This window comes from Buteo buteo, chromosome 6 (genome assembly GCF_964188355.1).
Source record: "Buteo buteo chromosome 6, bButBut1.hap1.1, whole genome shotgun sequence".
Taxonomy (NCBI): Eukaryota; Metazoa; Chordata; class Aves; order Accipitriformes; family Accipitridae; genus Buteo; species Buteo buteo.
Genome location: NC_134176.1, coordinates 20,237,105 through 20,255,542, shown reverse-complemented (window position 1 = coordinate 20,255,542; position 18,438 = coordinate 20,237,105). Strand labels below are relative to the sequence as shown.

The 18,438-nt window shown below is 35.1% G+C and overlaps 1 protein-coding gene across 3 annotated transcripts in view; it reads right to left on the bottom strand.

The window, feature by feature from the left end:
• EML5 (EMAP like 5) overlaps positions 1-18,438 on the bottom strand; it is a 112,265-nt gene that overhangs the window by 69,451 nt on the left and 24,376 nt on the right. For all 3 annotated transcript variants that reach the window (XM_075031080.1, XM_075031079.1, XM_075031078.1), the window contains exons 3-8: positions 16,892-16,990; positions 16,255-16,323; positions 12,202-12,387; positions 4,446-4,581; positions 1,325-1,526; positions 15-152 (exon numbers count right to left, since the gene is read on the bottom strand). In XM_075031080.1, the coding sequence (XP_074887181.1) occupies positions 15-152; positions 1,325-1,526; positions 4,446-4,581; positions 12,202-12,387; positions 16,255-16,323; positions 16,892-16,990 (830 nt within the window). The remainder of the gene's footprint in view (positions 1-14; positions 153-1,324; positions 1,527-4,445; positions 4,582-12,201; positions 12,388-16,254; positions 16,324-16,891; positions 16,991-18,438) is intronic.

Below are 18,438 nucleotides of genomic sequence, written 5' to 3'. Positions count from 1 at the left end.
TTTTTGTAACACACCTGACTCGAAGCACAGTGAAAGAGCCATCCTTCATTCCAAGAGCAAGATGGATTCCATCGGTACTAACTGCGGCACAGCGAATGGGTTCCTCCATATTGCACCGGGCAATCAGAGCATGGTCTATTAAACTCCAAATTCTAAGACAAAGTAATAATTACAAATGTAAGGAGTGGTTTGTAGCTGTGTCATAGATAGCATGAAGCCTGCAATTTCTGCAGAACGCTGGATGTGGTAGTGTCCTATTTTAAAATAATTTTCCACAAGGAAAATCTAAGACAAAAGTGTGAATTTTGCATACAACAAAGAATATTCCTGTATTTAAAATAGTGAGAAGATAACTAATGAGAAAATGCAGGGACAGAACATTCCTATATTTAAAATAGTGAGAAGATATTTAATGAGAAAATGCAGGGACAGATTAATTTTGTTTGACTTTCTGAATATAAAAAGAATGACAACATATGATAATACATACTTTTAGACCGCTCTGAAAATTCCACTGTTTTGCCAATCATTTTAGCCAAGAACAGCATTAAAGAACAGTTAAAGACTTTGTTCATAAGAAAGGATATCTTACTGAGCAAGTCATTATTCATAACTCCTTACATATAACTAGATAATATTATAACATGTAAGTTTTTACTAAAAGATACGTTACAACATCTGTCATTTACAAGATCTATCTGGCATTCTAGAACATTATTTCAATATTCATAATTCAACTACTGTTTTGCTTAACCCTGCTACACTTAAGGTACTTAACAAAAATACCAACACATTTAATTTCTCAGAATGAAGAGAAAAGATGTTTTCGACAAAAAAAGATAAACTTGTAAAAGGGAGTAATTTACTGGGTTTTCTCAGAATATAGATACTATTTACTATGCATACATTGTTTGATGAAACTCCCAAGCTAAAAGTTGATTCGCAGCATGTGAAAAAGTAAATACTGTAAGAGTAAAAATTGTAAGTTTATAATAAAATTTTTTTCATTGTAACCTGTGAATGCCTAAAATAACTCCTGAATAGAAAACAGTTATGGGATACTTGTGCATGAGTGCTTAATGTTAGGATAGCTGAAACTTGTTCAAATTTTGTACATTTCATTTTTGTGAAATATACATTTCCACTATATTTTATTATGAGAGAGCACTAATTTCATGCATAACTTAACTGGTTCAGAAGCACTTCAATGCCACATTTTAATACCTTTAAAATGTATACATTTCAATTAGGTTATCTACAAAATGAGCTGTTTGTATAAAACTTTATGCAGTTAAACAAACAAACAAACAAACAAAGATTTAACCTGACTGATCGATCATCACTTCCCGTCATTGCTAGCGGTTTTGTAGGATGGACAGCCAAAGCCCACAGCTCTCCTTCACAGTGCCCCTGCATTATCAGGAAAGGCTTATTACGCTCATGCACCACAATTTCAAAAATTTCACTGTCTTGTGTCCCGACGAGTATATGGTCTCCTCTCCAGCAAACACTTCTTACAGACAGACCTATAGAAGAGATTGTTACTGAGAGATACATCCTGAGAATTTGTGAAACAAAGGTAACATAGCACATGACAAAACATAAAAGCAAGAAAATGTCAAGACATACTCATATACCTTCTTTTATTCCTCCATTAACTCCTTTTATCTATTCCATATAACACATACTGCCCTTGGAACATTTAACTTTTCAAGCTTAGCATTACAAAAATTCTAAAATAAAATGTGAGCCTTATTTTAATAAAGGACATGTACCTAATTCTTGTACTGCAAGATCTCTGACAAAGATAACACTGACATTTGCATCTGAAATTACACATTTAATGTCTTTAAATTTCAAAGGTAGAAGACAATATAAATTACAATTTGTGATCAAACCATGGACCTCAGTACTAGCTAGATGAACCTAAATTACATAAGTGACAGAAGCATCAGTGGAACATGCATTATATGCAAGATGTTTGAAGAGCCCAATTCTCGACAGCTTGCTTCTGAGATGCTCCCCCTAAAGCAGATCTTTGTAACATCTTAATAGTATCTGGAATTATTTTCCCCACTAAATAGAAAATAAAAATAAATCAAACTGAAACAACATATAAAGAGATGAAAGGGGTTTATGATGGGATTTAACATGCATTCCTAACAACTGAATTAGTTTCCAGGCTTACAGTGGAGGTGAGCACTCACAGGCTGCACTTCTTTGTAGATAAGGTTGGGAATAATAAAACAGAAGTTAGGACAGTTGTGCACTGAGAACCCAGTCTTAGGTGCCCAATTTTAGGAATATGCACCTTTTAAAACAGGCTGTATTTATTACATTCTGATAGCACAACTCAGTTTTGCCAATCTGAGGTGTAGATAACCACATGGTAACAATGCGTAACTTAATTCACTTTGCCTAAACACTGACTTCTGTGGAAAGTAGCTCAAGAGTGATCTTTGAAAAACTACTCTGGATTAGTACGTGAGATAAAATTGTATCTCTCAGAAGAGAGAAAGGAATATTGTAATGGTATGAATTGATGTGCTTCTGAAAAATATTTTTAACTATGTAGAGGGAAAAGAATAGCCTTATGTTATTAAATTTACGTTGGAAAAAAATTGCAAGACATGGAAGCAGCAAATGGGTGGGTTAGCAGGCCAGTCTGGTGCATCTGCACTGATGTTTTAACTCTGACAATGCTAGCTTTCAAAGCAAAGCTCCTGATCGTGCCTACTTACTGTGCCTTGCATTACAACATAGCCTTCAAACACACAAATAAGACTCCCTCCATATGAAACAGAACTGAAAGATGTGCTTCAGGAGTGCACTCACTGCACTGCAACTGCAATACAATGTTCTGTCCACTGAACCAGACTAGAGATAACAGCCTTCAAAATGCATATATATTGTGCTACTCTAACCCACTACACCAACTGTTTTGCTTTACAGATTTGTTCCTATTGTGCTGCGCTGATGAATGTAACCACCTTACCATTCAGCCCTATAATCTAGACATTATATGGTATATTGTCTACAGTGATTAAAAAATAAAGAAAGAAACAACCAGAATTTTTGATGAAGCATGATTAAGACACCTGTTTTAGTAATTTGGAACTCCTTATGGTGGTGGGAGATATTTTGAAAAACAATTTGACTACTTGGAGATATATCTAGAGTCGACTAATTGCTCTCCGAGCCGTTCACAGAGATACAGAACTTGAGTACGTGTTCATGGATAAAATTACCAAGAGGTGAGGTCTAGGAGCAGCAGAAAATGCAATTAAGAAAACGAGTAGAAGGACAGGTCATAAAGGCAATCCTCAAAAGGATACAATAAGAAAAAAGACTGAAGGGAAAAGATTCAGGAAACTAAACTTATTAAAGACAGGATTTTTAAAAAGCTATTAGCTCTGTCATGGGCATTTGACAAGTCAAAAATATGAGGATGGAGTTCACATAAGTGATCAAGAAGAACCAAAAGAGTTCATGGCAAGAGTTTGTTCCAAAGTAAAGACGACAATCTGGAGTAGAGAACAAGTTTGAGAGAATGAAATGGGGAATGAAACATAGCTTTCAAGTACATGCAACAGAGCTGAGAAACAGCAGCTGAGTAAATTTAAATTTAAATGAGAGTCACTGTACCTCAGGGCATTTAAAATGGAATGTATTCCATCTTGTTGCAGTATTTCACAATCTTGGTGGAAATGCCAAGTCAATTACAGAATACAAAGATTTAACTTGCAATCAGTTATCAGAATGCCATCAGACATTCTACCACATTGTCAAATTCTTGGCAAGATACTAGAAAATAACAAAGTGACTGTGGGCAAAGAAAATCAAATGCCAACAAAAGCAATATTGTAAATGACATTAGTGCTTCAGTATATGTTTGTATTCTTTTCCTGAATCGCTACAGCAACAATATCTAGAACACTGACAAAACATGCTAGATGTAAACTTCTAGATGTAAAATTTTAGCATGACATAAACTGTAATTGAAGTCATAGGTATGTCAGCAGCATTCTAAGTACTACAAAACTGTAGATTACTTCCAAATACGTTTAATGAAAATTTGGATAACTAGCAAATGCAATTTCTGTACTCTGCTGTTTTACACTGTAGATCTCACCATCTCTTCTAAGTTGTCTTAAAGCATTACTGTTCCTTGTTAAACTGCTGTGCTATAGCAAAGAAGTGCATTTCATTGGTTTAAAAGAAAAAAAATTAAATCTCTGTGTTTACAACTTCATAGTATGGCATACAGTAACTTTGAAGGACTATGTGACCTCCATACTAGTGGGCATGATGAAATTCCTTTTCTAGCAAGAGTACATAGTAATACACGAGACAACCTTTTTGGTTTTTTGAAGTCTTTTCTTGTTCAAAACACTGGTACATTTCCTACCTTATCCATAGGTCAAAAGTGACAAACTTATTTTTACCTTTATATCCCTGGTCTGTTTCCCTGAGATCAATCACAGTAATTGGTTTAAAATTTAAGTCCCACAAGCGAACACAGCCATCCCTGCCACCAGTGGCAAAGCCCTCTTCACATGCATTCATGCTGAAAATTCCTGCCTGAAGAGAGAAGAAAGTTATTTTTAACAAAATACAGAGATTAGAGATACCAATATGGAACATGGAACTCTTGTCAATGCCAGTATTGATTGTCCTCCTGTCTTCTTACCTCTTACACTGTTGAAAATGGCATAAACATATGCAACTAATACAAGCTTTAAATATGAAAGAGTCAGAAATGGAAACAAACTCAAAACAAGCAGAATTCACATTCAGTGACAAACAGTAAGTTAAGACAATTGTTGCAATACTGCTTTCATCCTGATGATTATAGTCATGTTGCTTCTTATCCCTAGAAAGAGGGCCTGGTCCAACTCTCACAAATATCAGCAGGAAGATTTCCACTGATCTCTGTTAGGCATGGTTCAGGGCCTTTGTTGGTATTACTCAGCTTCTGTGCAACCAGGAAAAAAATATCTGGGATTTTTTTTACATTTTAAGCCAAGGAAGATTGATTTAAAATTTAAGTTTAGAAGGAAAATATAAGAAAAACAGTGATGACTTTACACCATTTAAAAATACATAATACAAGCTTTTATTTTAAAGATGGATATCAGGAAACAAAACCTAACACATTTTCTTTAACTCACTTGATAGATGTTTTCTTCAGGATAACAAAGAGGCCAAGGATGATATATTATTAAAGAAAATGTATTGCATCCACATAGCCGCTATATCTATGTAAACATGACACAACTCACTAGTCTTATTTTCAGAAGTAGCTCACGCATTTCAGTAAGCAAAGCCACTGAAAGGGCAACTTTGGCTAATAAGCCTATGAGAAGTTAAAAAAACAACTGTTCTATATTTATTGAAAATATTTAATATTCAGCTATGACAAAAGAAAACAGGAGAGCACTGAAAACAATGGAAGGGAAAAATCTGCCTCTAACTCCTGTCCAAAAGAAGGTAGAACAGGCAATAACATACATATATCTTATATAACATTGTTCTGAAATTTCAGTCTTGTAAAGAAGTAAATGTAAAGTTCCAATACTTTCTTTGTTTGGGGGTCTGGATTTTACAGTAATGAAGCACATTAACCCCCAAAATGAAAGCAATTTGCAAAGGAGAGATTGACTTGGGGGGGAAAATAAAGCTGTACACTCACAGAACAAATTAGCATCCAGTGTTGTGGCTTGTGAGAATTCCCAGGTACTCATTACTATTCTCTCCTACCAAGCTGTTTTTTCTTCTTAAATTATGTCTAAGGAAAATACCATAATGGACTGATCATAATGAAACATGGACTGCGTTTGCTTCTCTAGCATCAGGTAACAAGGATGTAATTTTTTAAGTTCAGAAAAAAAGAAATCTCTCAGCTTTCACAAAAAAAAAAAAAAAGCATATTATTACTAGACTGTCAAATGACAATCAAAACTGAAAGACTAGGGTGACAGAACTCAAATTTTTTGATGTGTCATGTCCATCCTCAGAATACAGACTTGTTAAGACCAGCCATGTTTTCAATAGTATGTGCCTAAACAGAAATGTAGTGGAATTTTATGTGGTAAGCAGATTAGAAGGCTAACTCCCATTATCTCTAACATCCTGAAAATCCTCTTTCTGTTCCTTTAGGAGCCTAGAGGTTTTTGAAAATACAACCCAAACTGTGTGTGTCTCTCTGTCTGTTTTACTGCATTAACCTTTTAGCATCATTGAGCAAATAAAAGGCTAGAGGAATTTTGGCTCATTTTGTACCATACACTGAATTCTGCCCAAGTTCTGGTATATTTAAATCTTTTAAAGCTCTTTTTTGGAATGCAACCTTGATAATAAAATTATTCTATTTTCTCTAATTAACTCCTGAAATCTATGATTTAATTAGTCAGTATTAAAAAAAGATTCAGACATTTGGCGATGTGGGAAGCTGGCTGAATGTTCTGAAGATAAGATCAAGTGGATCCAGGATTAATCTGTTTTCCATTTCACAGAATATCCTTATCTTGAAAAGGACATGCTGGTTGTCAAGGAGATTTGGCAGATGTTGTGTTTGCTCAATCTCTTGAAATGCAATAGGACATTCTCATTTCAGTCTATGTGCCACTGGAATAGAAAAATTAGATGAAAACTAGAAAAAAGGTCCCTTACTAATGGGGACTGTAAGTACCTAATAGAAGAAGCTGAGCTTAGCTACTCTTCATTTAATTGTTAGGCTCATACTTAATGGGGAAAAGCCAGATTCTTTACTCTGGTACCCTGGCCAGTCATAATTCTTCCACTAAATCTTTCCTTCTAGAAATTGTCAAGATTGTTAATGCAAATCAACTTTGGAGTCTCCATGCTTCTCTTAATCCTTCAGCCTGAAATTCTCATTAACATAATTTGATTGTTGATGGTCAATAGCTTTCTAGCACTAATGAGAGGCAAACAATTGTATTGACTTTGATCCAATTGAATAATGTGAGCAACAAAGATTGATTGTGCTCCTGAATCAAAATAAAAGGTGTAGATCAAAGTCCTCCATCTTAAAAGTTACGAAGTTTGACATACAGACTGCATGCTTCTGTTACAAATTTTTCATTACACTTCCTAAGGAACAGGAAAATTCTAGAAATAACATCTCAAATGGATCAGCAGTTTTCTCAGAATGCAGAATACTTCCTATCTTTCCAGTATAACCAGCTGGTATCACATCTGTGTTCCTCAAATTTGAAAAAAAGAGTTGAATGAGAACAAAGAAATAAATGCCCAGATCTACCAGAAATAATAACTGAAAGCTGGAGAAGTACAAGAAGAACTTGACAAAGATGGTCTCTACTGCATGAATATTTTGCAGCAATATATTGCTGCTGGACCTATCTTGCCTCCAATGTACAAAAATCAAGTGTTAATTTATCTAAATGCAGTTGTTTATATAAAATCCACCACACTAACTATGACTATGCAATTCCTAAAACACATGACTGCAGTTAGCTATAATTAGGACCAAGCTTGAAAGATCATATGGATGACTTCAGAAGCAACTGAATACTACTGAGCTATATGGAGAACAGAGAAATTATACCAGTTCAGTAAGAACTCCAGTGTCTCCTTTTCAATCCTAGATACAACTCAGAACATAGATGCTAACATGTGAAGCAACACATGTTGGGGACTTATTCTAAGATATTGTCTCTCCCAATATATACTGCATAGTAAGGAAATGGACTGCAAACATTTAAGCTTGGGGTCAGTAAATTTACAGTGGAGAGCCACTACTGTGAAATTTAATCTTCCTATCTAACAAATCACCCATAAAACAGTTTAAAAATGGGCATATTACTATAAAAAAAATTAAATAGTTGCCTATATGCCTCTCATTGGCTGAAATAAGCAGACAGATACCTTTCAAATCTATGACTAGTCTAAGCAGCAGGAGAAAAATACTGCATGACTTAATGTGTTCGTACATGAGACCAGCCTAAAACCATTCATTTAAGTTCATTATATTGTTTCCATCTATATTTAATTACTATTCAGCCAACTGATATAGGTGTGCAATAGTTTTAACAGAGTGCCTGTTATTTAACCTCGAGCCTGTTATTTAACCTCAGTTTCTGACATCAATCCACACAACTTTAATGTGTACCTCTGAAAGACTACCTCAAAATAAATTATTCAGCTGCTGAGAAAGCATCTTATGTACATTTACTATGCAAGGAAAAGGCATAGCACACAAGAATCTTTAAAATGTACAGTGTTTTTAAATAAGCATGCTATTTTGTTTTAATACCTGAGTAACATCATGTATATATCCTAATAGTCATGGACTACCTTGAATTTAGAACATATAAGATGATAAAATAAATAAAAGAATCTATCATCTGTTCTTTGCACTTACAAAAATGAGACATCTAATAAAAGATTTTTTTTTCCAAGGTATATATTAACTTTCCACAATCAGATGCACTGCCTACAAACAAACTCCTGAATTACTACCAGTGCCAATGAACTTACATATGCTTTGATATTGCTCTGTTTTCTTTCTCCCTTTGAAAACTTTCATTATTAGTAGTATTATTTAGGAGAGACGAACAAAACTAGAATTTGAGTTTCCCATTGCTATCCAGTGTTCCCTGTGAACTCTGTGCCTTTACTCTTAACCCCTGCTTGTTTCCATCTTTTCCTACTTTTCACTCCTACTTCCACATTAAGTGAATTCTCCAGTCCTCTTTCAACTAATTCTCCAGTCATCCCGACCTATTTGCTCTCAACTTTTAGTTTCTACTCAAACTCAGATAGGAATCTGCTGGAAACTCTTCTTTCCTCTGTCTACAGTTCTTAGTATTGCTGTGACAGAAGACAGATAATCTGGCTTAGCTGTGAATTCTTATTTTGCTTGCTAGTGTTAAACTTGCTATCTGTTGCCTCGGTTGCTTGTGCTGGGACAGCACAGTTTATTTTTCACATTGAGTTACTCTTAAAATAAAAAATGTCTTTTCAGCTAGGGTAACTGTAACAAAGATGGCCAACCTTTGAAAAGAACCCATTTTCTATATTAATGCAGACCACTGCCAGCTGGATGGACCATATGCCCATATCACTAATGTGCTTTAGAAAATGTTTTCCGGCATCTCAGATACCTACTGTTTATGCTGCAAGAAATGAATACATGGTACTTCATGCAAATAATGAGGCATGTTTTCCTTGAATAAATTTTCAGTTTAATTCAAGCCTGTTGAGGAGTAATGATGCGAGTTGATAAACAGGCATGCAGGGATGACAATTCCAACACTAGCATATTGAACGGAAATTTCTATCAATTCCCTAATATGCACACACTGTGCTTTTAACAACAGATGCACATCACAAATGTTGCCATTTACACTTGCATTTTCTTTTAAAAGAATGGATAAGAAAGACATGATTTATAAAATAAAGTACAAAATAACTGTAAAATATGATGGTAATAATTTAGTTTGGCTGAAGAGGCACTCTTATTCCAAGCTGCTACATTTTGTGATTACAATAGTCTGACAATATTATTCTTTAAGGCAGTATTTTATTGAAAAGCAAGGTTTCATTTTGCTGGAAAGTAAGCTTCCATAAGAGATTTTATTGTGGGTTTTTTTCCCCTGAAATTGGTGAGATTTGTAGTGACACTAATCTCCTGTGAAAATGAATTCCAAAGCCACGGACTAGTGCCCCTACTTAATTTTCAGTACTGCAAAGTACAATTCCATTGAGCCTAAAAGGACAGAGCCAAAAATAGAAGGCTAGATGAGACCAACTCCAAGGTCACCTGAGCTCCGTCCACTGACGCTACTGAAGATAAGGAGCAGAGCTTCAAATTTGATCTTGTGGTCAATAAAGGACTGACACAGCACATAAGGTAATGGAGTAACAAGCTCTCACCATCCTGTGTTTATCGGTTGGGTCATTTCACACTGAAACAGCTAAAAAGCAACACTCCATGTAACATATATGTGAATATACAGGTCAGGTGTCTCCTACAGCACCAAAGAGGATGGGAGGGTATTTTCCTGATGAGTTTTGGATAGGAGGCAAAATGCACACGTTCTTCTGGGAATCCAGGTCTACATATGCAATATAAGCATTTTAAAATTTCATTTCCCTAACTTCAACATCAAAAAGTAAATGTCCACATCATGTTAGGAAAATATAGAACAGAACACTATTAAAGACTAAATATGAACACTAAAACCAGTTCTGAAGGTATAGAGTAAGAATCAGGGAATATATGAAGGCTAAAATATCTCCTCATGTTTCTTCATTTTTAATTTGGGTCTTCTTGAATACATTTAGCATTTCTATCGATGCATACAGAAGTGTATAATGTGTGTGTATATATATTTTATTTTTTTATATACATACACTTATACGTATGTAAAGAAATCTCAAATGCAACATATAGTCTAGGATATGTTTCCCATACTTATGTTCTTCCTAACTTCATTTTTGTTCATATTCAGATACACTGTCATTATACAGCTGTCTGAATAAGCAGTCCTATCGCTTTTAAATTATTAGTTAATTCAACAAGCTACAACAACCATCCTAAATGTACATTTCTAAATTATCAGTAAAGAGTCTCCTTACTACAGACTGACGGCAACCTCTCCCACATACATGTAATTCATCACTTTTTGTCCCCTCCATTCTACCTGATCAAATCATAAAGAGTGATTTTAATACTTGTTACATACACCATCCCCTCCAGTCCAATACTGCCAGTTAAAACAAACATGCATTCTTATAAGAAAGAATAATTATCTGTTATTAAGTTTTACCCAGGATTTCGAATATGCTTGTATTTTCACACTATTTTAAATTGTTAATAAGGGAACTTCAAATATTATCTAGATAGCACAATGCTTTTCGAAATGAAAATCAACCTTCAAGCAGCAAATAATATAGCTTCATAAAGTTACTTTAGCAGTTTCATGCCTCGTAGGTTAAAATAACCGGAAATTGACTGGCTTTGTTTTTAAAGTGATACTCGGACAAGCTAGAAGTTGAGTCTTGCACTATATTACTGTATATGACTTACTACCATGAGAGGAAATGAGGACTTCCATAGTTTGGCATGCACAAATTAGATTGCAAACCACTTTGTGGTTTTTTGCTGCCTACTTTAATCACAAAACAGTATGCTTTGAAAGAATACGGAAAATACAATGAAAACTTATGTAGCAAAAATATAATCACTTCATAGTCACATGGAACATTTTGATTAAAAGTAAATCTTACCAAGCACTTTTGAATAATTTTAATAAACTTTCACTGGTATGTCTTCACTTTTCAAAGCTGTATACTGTTCTAAAAAGCTGAATGAATACAGTAAAAGGCAGCAACATAGAACAAGGAAGAGTGATTGAGTTAAGCCAAAATGACTAAACATATGTGTCTACAAACGAGCTAGGTATTTGGGCTTACATTACAGTTCATGGAATCAACAGACTTTAGAGAGCTATCAGACAACCAGCCAGTAGGACTCAATTCACGGAATGACAGAATAGCTGATGTTGGCGCAAAACTCTGGAGAGCTTCTAGTCCAAACCCCTGCTCAAATCAGGGTCAGATAACAGCAGGTTGCTCAGGGCTGTGTCCCGCTGTGCTGTATCTCCAAATGGACAGAGATGGGGATGAAGACTCCACAGCCTCTCTGGGGACCTGTTTCTTTGATTCAACTCCAATATAGGAGTCCAGGCCTCCTGACATCCTTTTGCATTAGTCACACATCCACAAAAGAAAGTCAGATAAAGTAGATCCATATTCTCTGGGGGAGGCAGCTATATACTCAACTCTGGTATATAAGATGTCACTATATATATCCACGCGTGAGTAATTGAACAGAGTAATGCATGTCTACTTAAGGGTAAACTTAAATGTATTCCAGGCTCTATTGATTACTAAGTCCTCCATCAATGATAATGGGAGACAGTACATAAATAGACACCTAAATGTATTTCTCAATCTAGCATTCACTTTCTACCATAACAGCAATCTTAAGCAACAGAAAGGAGACAAAAAAACCCCCAAACATTCAAATTAGACATAGTGAGTTTCTATCATCAAAATTGTTTAGGAACACAGACCAGGTGATCTTGCATTGCCCCTTCCAGCTCTCCAGAAATCTGTTTAACATTTTATATTAATTTAAAGAGATATACTTACAGCATGTGCTCCCTGTATTGTCCGTACAAGGTTGATTCCTTTCCATACATATATATCTCCATTCAGTGCACCAGAATATGTCACTTCATCCCTTGCACAGGCTAGGCACAATATAGTTTGGAGATCACCAGTTTTGCCAAAAACACCACGTTTTGGTGTCAATGAATTGCCACACAAGCTCCAGAACTGCAACATAAAGTGATTTAGAAAGATGGATATTTTGCTAATATCCTATAATTTAATATGTACATCTGAAAGATAAGCACCTTACCTCCAAAAGGCATCATCATTCATACCTGTGGAATGATTGATGGAGGTGACTTATTGATATGTCCCTCTCACCTCTTAAGGGAAGATAAACCTCCAGGGTGGAATGCGGTGGACATACACGAAATCTGTTTCATAATAATTCTCTAAGCAACATAACTTGCAACCTTAGATGTTAGCAACACCAGGGGAGCTTGGTATGCTGACTCTGAGAAACAAGACAGAGGGTGGAAGCACCACGGCCAGGTTCTGTGATATTGTTGCAGGGATGGGGAACTGAAACTACTGAACAAAAACAGAAGGTCCCTGCATCAAATCCACTGAAGCAAGGAGGTGAAACAATGGGGTTCTGTCAATGCTGTTGTCTTACTTCTGATATAGAAGTGCCTAGTTTTGGAGCAGTGACATGCTAAATCATGTTCTCTGGGTGAACTTTGCTCATTATAATCTCATTATAATGCCAAAACACACCTCCATCCCAAAAGCTACCCGCCTCCAAGATGAGACCTCACTGAGCATGTGCTCTGAATTTTCTCTAGCATATACCTTTAAAAGTAAAGCAAGGAAATTTTACACCAATCATAATAAAGGTATGTATGACTAGAGTCACTCAAGCTCTACCTAGAAATAAGAAAATAGTATAAAAGGGCTTGAGAAGAGGAATGCTAGGGAAGACACCATCATAGACAAGTTGGGAGGACATCGCTGACTTCTGGGATCAGTTGATAGGCTGAACCTCTCTCCCCCCGCCCAGGGATGCCTATTGGATAAGACTTGAACCCTCGGTTATACCGAGTGCTTCCTCAGCAAACGTACAAATCTCTGTAGAGTTTTTCCATCGTTTTGTGTGCTTGTAGTTGACTGTGTTATTATTTGCACATGTTTTGCAGACAGTGTATTTGTCACCAGCAATACAAAAGAACCTGTACTCCTGCTGCTTTAATAAACTGTACTATTCATTAAAATCTAGCTGTGACAGTTTGTTGAATGCGATTAAACTCCTTAAGTCTGGCCATTCTATTTCACTGAATGCAACTAAATTGAAAATATAGTGTGCTATTTGTGCATCCGTAACTGTGATAGTTCAATATATTGAAAGTGACTGGATGTACATCATTGAATTGGGCATCACTCAGAATCTAAGCCTAGCCGCCCCCCGATCCTCTGATATCTGAGGACAAGCTGGAATGCTAGGGGGTTTATTTTCTGCCAAACTTCTTTACACTTTAGCACAACACCACCCTTTTCTCTGCTTTAGTTCTCCAGTTGGTTATCAACTTTTTATGTTATTAACAAACTTTATCTTTCCATAAAATCAGCATAGCAGACTAGCTGGGAAAGAGTTTCAGGGTATCAGTATTAAATCAAACTGAAATTCTTTCAAATTATAATTTGTGAGTCAGTTGTATTTTCAGTCATTTTTGAAAAGCATTTTATAATAGAATTATCTGATCTTTCTTTGATGTAAGACTTCCACTTTGCAAATGCTGCATTTGTATTTTATGTTACTTCAGGCATTTAAAGATGCAATCTAAGCATGTAAATTTGTCATAAGGTTGCCATTTGTTCTGTTTGAAAGCAGCTGGTTTTATTATAGACTTACCACTTCGCATCAGAACCACTAAGCATGCAAAGCAGCCATCTAAGGTGAGCATTTTTGAGAACTTTCTAATAAACCATTTGTGATTACAGCAATCACGAGAGTGAATTTCGTCCTAGGTGATCCAACATGTACTAATGACTCCTAAACTAAAGACATGTGAAGTCTCTTGTCAGAGTACAATACTTGCCAACCAAGTCTCCAGCTACACTCTAGTTTCTGCGATTCTGCAGACAAGCAGCACTTGCATATTCCCTTCAAACCCTCCTGTCCAAACATGTAAATGTGCACTGGAAAGTCAACACGCTGCTGGAGTAATCCAGTGCAAAATGTGAAAGCATTTATTTCATCACTGCTAACACGTTACTCTTACATTGTCTCACCATGTTCTCTGTATACATGTTTATGAAACTGTATTTCACAGCAAGTCTCTCTCTTACCAATAATTTATTCAAAATTCTGAGCAGAGACTTCAGTTAATACAGGATAATGTAAGCAGTTACAATGAATGGATTTTTGTACCAGCAATACTGTAATTAAGAAATAACCATATACTGATTAGACAAATCCCTGTATTTTAACTAGTATTTCTTTAATCAAAGTACACAGGTCATAGATTATGTTGTTCCTTGAGAAGTAACTGCACAATCACTGCATAAATCAAACACCTAGCTCCAATATGGAAGCAGGTACCATATCTAGGAAAAGTAATTCCTCAATATCAGTTCACTTGGAATTACCTATATAACTTAAGTGATATTCTATGCAAATTGTAATACTATGTGAGGAAAAAATGCAGCAATAGTACAAACATGAAAGTAATTGTTGATATCTGAAAGAACTAGACAAAGGGATGGTTTAAGAAAAATACACATCAACAAAAATCTCTTGCCTGATCCAAATGCCTATAAATCTCTAGGATTCAGATTTTTAGTTAAATGTTTTCTAAAAGGAAACACCAATTATTTTTAAAATTTTATTGTTATTTTAAAAGGCTTCATAGAGCCTTAGAATTTGCTCAAATAAACATTTGCTTATCTAAATAGATAAGTTTTGACATCATGAAGCCACCCTAAATATACCAAATCACTGCTGGCAAATATTTGCTCACTATTGGCATAACGGTCCTTTTAGATCTTGAAGTAGAAAAAAAGATCATTATCAATCAAGCTCAGGGAAATCTGTGAATGACGTGCTAAACACTATGCTAAATCAAAGATGTATGCAATCTAGCCAACACATTGAATACTTTTTCCAATAAACCATTAATACATATTAATCTAAAAGTTCATTGTATAAAAAGCAACACATTTTTCCCACCGTAGGAACCTACACACAAGAGCAATACAGAACTTCCAAGCTGCCATCTACTGCTGTTATGCGGTAACACAGAAGACAGTGCACAGGAGAAGGCAGTGACTTTAGGAAACATATTCGATGCCAGTCAAGCACTGATAATCTTGCTGACAAGAGTTAAACCTGAGAAAGAAGCTGCTTCTGCACAGCAGTCAGTACACAGATCAAACAAAGCAGAGCATTTCACAGAAACTTTCTGCTTGAAAAAGACATGAACTGTCCAAATTATGAATCCTGTAACAGATACAGAGTGTTCAAAATAACAAAGGTAGGAATAACAGCAGGGAAAAGAAAAGAATTAAAAGAAAGATCAAGCATTTTCCTTTCTCTTTCCACTGTATCCCCACACTATCTCAAAACTGTAAGAAATGTTTTTTCTACTCATTTTACCTCTGCAGTGTAACAATTCATTAATTGTTCAAGAATCAGAAACTTGAGTACCCGGACTCACCTTAAATGTGTGCATCCTGTCTTACGCTACTTGGGATTTCAAACAGCATGTTTTAGACACCCTAAATTTTAAATTGTATTACGATCATTACATACAATGCTACTGACAACTGTTTCATTCCTTCTGCATTCCTTCTGTCAGGGCATGAACTCTTTTGAGCAGAGATGGTCTGTTTTCCACTATATATATCTTGCAAAATTTCTAGTGTAGTCAGGTGTGATCCATGACTGCAGTTCCTAAGAAGTAATATTATTCTTACAGAGGACCTTTCATATTATAATTATGTACTGCTTTCAGATTCTATTATTCTGTGTTTTATAGAGTATAAACTACTGCAGCTTAAATATTTTATGAATTGAATTAATGTTTATTTCATTACCTTGATGTGTTTTACGCCACAACTGACGAGCTTGTTTGGCTGGTACAAATCCCAAGAAATATCAAATATCTGCATAAAAAAAAACCAAGGATGTCAGCAGAGATGGCTTTTCTAGCATGAGACAGTTAAAACAGTAAAAACTTGTAGCAAATTAACAGACAGTCTGAAAGGTTTTAAATGGAACTACTGGAATGACTTTTTTATCCCCTCATTCAACACTGAAAATGCAATGTATAACTCGTATTAGTTCTGCTTGGGGTTTTTTTCCTAGAGTAATTACAACATATGATAAAACAACATTAACGTTCATTTACAGACTAGAAAAATTTAAGTGATTATTTACATTTTGATTTCCCATATGGGAATTAGGGTCTAGAAAGCGCATTAATTTTGCACTTCCCCTACATGCTTACACTCTCAGCAAACCACGCACAAATTAACGGCAAGTTACGCATTTTATTTTAGAAATAAATGTACATATCTTAAATATCATCACATACCTTAATACATATCCAAGCTTTATGCAGATTCAACTTCTAAAACATAAAATGTTTTTTGTAAAGACATAGCTCTATGTATACACAGACATGGTTTAACAAACTAAAATCACCTTGACGCATTCTTTAGTTATACTTACTCTGTCTGTATGACCAGGAGCCATTGATAACAATTTTCCTTTTCTCCAGTCCCATACACAAACTGTATTTTTCGAATCCAAACCAACTGAGACCAAACGCTAAAAACATCCAAATAAAATAAATAAATAACTCAATATATTAATAAGTGCTACAGTCATCATTCTGAATGATAACAAATTCATAACATATTTAAGTTAGAAGTCGTAGCTACATTTCAATATAGAAGAAAACTAAAGATACGACAACTTACACGAAAGCATCCATAGATGCATCTCTTTAGTTACAACATCACGGTCATAAAGAAGTAAGATCTTCTTGGATAACAACATATTTCTGATTTATAATGTTTAATATATATAATTACATATAGCACGTATGGCAAGTAGGAGTCATGAGATGTTTGCAAAAAGGAATAATCTCACTGAAGTTAACGAAACTACTGAAGTTAACGAAACTACTGAAGTTAACGAAACTACATGTGTTCACATTTAATGAAATATAACTTGCAGAATTTAAGTATTTATTTTACAAGTTCAGGAGATACAAAGAAAAAAAATATTTTCTTCAGTCCTCTCAGAAACAAACAGAAGATTAAAAACAGTTAAAAGCTTTAGGAGTCTTTTGCTTGATTCTTGAAAACATGCATAACTATTCCTTTCCAAATCATTTCTCAAACCAGAATCCCATAAGACCCCGAACATACAAATTTCATGAAGTCTTTAATATTTAGAAAGAGTCTGAAGCCAGTTGAACTGTAAAACTAGGAAGGACAAAAAGACTGTTCCAAGAAAATACAGAAAAATAAAAGTTTGAGATCTTTCTATGCTCTGCAGCCTGTCTTGTCTTCCAGCTATGAAGATATTTTGTGCAGCTTTCTTGACACAAATCATTGACCATATTAGCCAACAACCCACTTTTACTGTATCTGTTAACTAGTCAAAAATGTTATTTTTCCTATAGAAATTCTCAACAGCAAGACTAACAGTATTAAAGATTGGATAAAAAGAAACTGAGTGATTTTGAGTTTTGTTCTTAAAGAAAATTACGTCTTTTTGTTCAGTTTATGCATGAATTGTGACATCTTAATTTTGACAAATGAAAGCTTTGCAAATCTTTAGGACAAAGGTTTTTTCACTGTTCAGCAGTTAATACCTACACACATTAAAGACAAATTTAGTTTCAGTTTCTATGTAGATTATCAAAGTGAGTTTGTAAAAGCAAAAGCCTACTCCCAATAACATAATTTCTTTACTGTCTGAAAAGCTCCAAGATTATGAGAACAAAAGAAACGAGTTGAATGCAATTGCTATCCATGCTCCCCATTTATTAATGCCAACTTCAATCTTTTAGATATTACAAAGTCCAACCCTTCCATTCCGTCTTTGAAAACATTCTCGGAAGGAACATCAGTTTCAATTCCAGCTACACTTCCAAGCAGTTCAATTCCAGTCCTACTGCAGAACAAGAAGCGTAAATGCAGACCAGTTTTACAATTACTGCATACCCGTCACAAAAAATTTGGGTGATGCCTTTCCAGACATAAGCT